This window comes from Perkinsus marinus (assembly GCF_000006405.1).
Source record: "Perkinsus marinus ATCC 50983 genomic scaffold scf_1104296957478, whole genome shotgun sequence".
Classification (NCBI taxonomy): domain Eukaryota; phylum Perkinsozoa; order Perkinsida; family Perkinsidae; genus Perkinsus; species Perkinsus marinus.
This window is the reverse complement of record NW_003207125.1, coordinates 39,927-43,618: the sequence shown is the minus strand read 5'-3', so window position 1 is coordinate 43,618 and position 3,692 is coordinate 39,927. Positions and strand designations below refer to the sequence as shown.

Here is a 3,692-nt window from a genome sequence, read left to right as displayed (position 1 = left end):
TACGTTCGAAAGCGTATTCATGACACAGTTTTGGTACAGACTATTGACCTTCATCAACAATGCTGGCCTCGAATTCCAGGAGAAGTCTGGCACTCTCTCTCGTCACGAGAGTCTCGTGAAGTCTCGATTCTCGATGGTCTCAATGAGAGAGTACTCGCAATGAAATGCTAATGGAATGAACTGTGCCAAGCTGCTCGTGAAGTCGCACTCGACCTTGATGTGAACGTGGATTTAGACACATCTTACTATTGGCACCACAGGAGACTTAGGAACGACGACGGAGTTGACACCACCACCAGTTTCGAGTTTTTCCGACACGAGGTTTTCGAGAAAGCTCTTGACACTTGCGCTGAGAGTCTCCAGACGAGATTCTTCGCCATTAAAGAGATAGAGAGTCGGTTTAGTGTACTGCGGAGATTCTGGGATCTTGAAGAACAGGAATTACGTGATTGCGCGTACCGCCTCTCGGAAACATATGCAACGGATGGGATCAATACTGCCGAGCTTGGTACTGAGCTTCTGGTCGCTCATGAATGTATCTCCTTTGAGTCAAAGGAGAACTACTGATCTATAATCACTTCGTCAAAGGCTTTGACGAAGTGAGCGTGGGAGGTATCCCTTGCCCGCTTGCGCTTCTCAATCACCTCAAGGCTAGCGGTCTCTGCGGGGCACTCTCGCAGATAAGCTTGCTTCTCCGCTTGTTTCTGACCATACAGGTGGGAGTAGCTTCTGGCGAGAGGGCTTTCAGTCGCCTCAATTCGGTTAAAAACCAATTTAGAGCGACGGTTGGGCAGGATAGGCTCAATGGCCTCTCAATTGCCATCGAGCATGAAGTAGCCAAGAGTGTGAGTTATGATGATTTGATTGAGAATTTTGCGTCGCGCAAGGCGCGTAAGGTACTCATATTCACCGCGCTTCTTGATCACAACAAAGATGAAAATGATGAAGATGATGATGATGATGATGATGATGATGATGATGATGCGTAGTTTGCATGAATATAGATATGTGGAAATTAAAGTCTCTGTTGATTCCGAAAGAATCATTGTGTTATGGCCCATAACTTATGGGGCCCTCAAGGCTAGTAGAATTTCAGGGCCCAGTTCAGCAGAATCGACCTAGTTGCGGCCCTGTGCGGAGCTTTGTAGTAAACCGCCTCTCTCATTTCCTAGGATACATGATTGTGTTCGTATGTCTCTGTGGCTTGTGCAAGTCAATGATACTTTAGCGCCCTTGTGTATTGTCCCTCAGTGTAAAGCTAGTCGTTATTGCAAAAGTTTTATTGTAATGTATGAACTAGTTACAAGCTCAATTTTAATTACCTTCTTCTATGTCACAGTATCCGTCGAGTTCTAAGGGTGGTGATAATCCTGCTGATTCTAGTAAACGGTCTACACAGGCCGGGAGCACTACACTTTGATTCTGGTTCCTGGTCAACCTTTAATACTTACGTGCAAGCAAGCAAGTATATTCGGATAGTCATTAGAGAAGAAAAAGTTCTCAAATGCAGCTGCCCGATGGACTCAAACAACTAAATTGCCGTTCAATAGAGCCCAGTATGATGAAAAAGCGGATCCATACACACCAGTTCTGGATCCCTGAAAGTTGTGAAGGCGCTTCGAAGTTCGAAGTAGGACGAACTCTCCACCTGTGAGTCCGATTCGAACTCTTAAGTACATGCAAGTTGCATGATGCAACTATATATCTAGTTACGTACAACCGAAGGCCTTGGATATAAACGAACGAGCCTCGAAGCGTCGCGCTAAACTACTCGGAGAGTTCTATTCTCCAGCGCGAGGAAGTATTCCGGTCTCACCAGATAGAGCAATGCAACTTCCAACTGATGCATTTTTTGCGGACTTGAGCGACTCTACGATACTGTTCGATATCACCGAGGATGACGCAGCTTCGAGTGGATCGGAGTCAGGTAATCAATACCATCGTGGCTTTCTCTTCAATTGGATTAAATCAATTTGCATGGGCTTCTCGCATGCCATGGAATTCAGCTGTCTGTAACTAACGCTTGAAAATTACAACCCTAACTAACAGGTTGGATTTAATTCCAACCTGGAACTACAAGCAGAAGAAGAGCATGATAGGCTAAGCATGCCTCCCTATTTTAGGCCCCCTTCGAGAAGAGTATCGAAGTATGATCGAGGAAGCGGAACACCAAACATGACCCCAGATGTATCTCCAATCGAGCCGGTGGCAAGGCCTTCTCCATACAAGTCTATCTTGTATGGAGAACCGTGGGACACACATCAACCGGATGAATGAGTACGTCACATACTGTATGTGGCGCTGATATCCCACCGGCGATTGGAGTGAGCTTCCAAGAGAGCCACGTCTTCCCAGTAAAGACTTTCTACCGGTACGCACGGTCTTATAGAATGTCTCAGGAAAGGTTTCCTAGCCCGTCGCAACTTTTCTCAGCCGGATGGGCCCCATAGGGTAACCAGAACATGTACGCGGTTATTACGTTATTACCCAAACGCAAAGTTCGCGTTTGCTCATAACTTTTTTCAGAATATTTGCAATTGCTCATCGGCTCCGAAACCTGAAGCTGCGCCTAATGTCCTACCCGAAAATCAAGGTGGAAGGCGTACCACACGTTATAATCTCCGCCGGAAAGAACGGGTCGCTTATGAATCAATGCACCTGCGGGGCTTGAAGTAATGTATTCCGACAACAAACTATAATGCATGGATCAACGACGTGTTATATACGTAGTAGTGAGTTTAATAACAGTTTTGTTTTCTTCGACGATTCGCTTATTTGACTTGCAGTATCTCGCTATGGATGCTCCAAGTGCCCTCTACCCTCCTCCATGCCAGGATCGTCCTGCAGCAGCAGTGAATCGTAACGCACTAATCAATAGAAATTCAAGGAGTACGTAAACTAGGTGCACATGAGGATGTCGGATGATTCCCCTAGAGTCCCGCAGCCACTTTCTCTGTGAGGGGCTAATAGGGGACAGACAGGCGAAGAGACGAACAGGAAAAAGAAGTGGCGCGCAGGAGGAAAAAGTGGCGCGCAGGAGAAAAAAGTGGCGCGCAGGAGAGAAACGTGGCGCGCAGGAGAAAAAAGCGGCCAGAGTGGGAAAATGGTGGCGCATATTGTGCTTGGCAAGCACAAGGAGAGCTTGCGTACCCTTGTACGCTTGCGTACAAGAGTGTGAGCACAGGATACATTCGTACTATTGATCCTAAGCATTGAGCGTTACTAGCTCTTGACTCAAGAGCTACTCAAAAGTCTTGAGTCCATAGCTATTTGGCTCAAAATCTCAGGGCACGTTTGGGTCGCATCTCTCCAGCTAATGTCGGGTCGTGTTGACACAAGGGAACGACATGAGGCACCGGACATCAACAACGTGCTATAGTGCGTGAAGCATGTGATCTACACACTCCTTACAGGTTCGTGATTGACGTTGGTCGTATGTGAATGAAGGTCGATTCAATTTGAAATTGTCGCGTGAAATTCACGCGACACGCCACAAGTCTAAAAAAGTCGCACGTGTCTAACTTATTCCATCGAGTAGGCCCCTGAAAATTTCGGGCTGAAATAACCTTAGTATTTGTCGTAGAGACTATTGGTATCTTTCAACCTAACGTCTGATGCCGACGATTAGAATCTGAATGCTTGGGGGCACTTTATCATACGGTAAGTACTCTGGGATCACTTCTGGACGTACT

At 46.6% G+C, this 3,692-nt stretch overlaps 1 protein-coding gene across 1 annotated transcript; it reads left to right on the top strand.

The window, feature by feature from the left end:
• Positions 1-260: 260 nt before the first annotated feature.
• Positions 261-567, top strand: Pmar_PMAR024194 (hypothetical protein; the record flags this gene model as incomplete). The annotated part of the gene is made up of 1 exon (XM_002774771.1): positions 261-567. A coding segment is annotated over one exon (307 nt), but the record flags the coding sequence as incomplete, so codon positions are not given.
• Between the last annotated feature and the right edge of the window lie 3,125 nt (positions 568-3,692).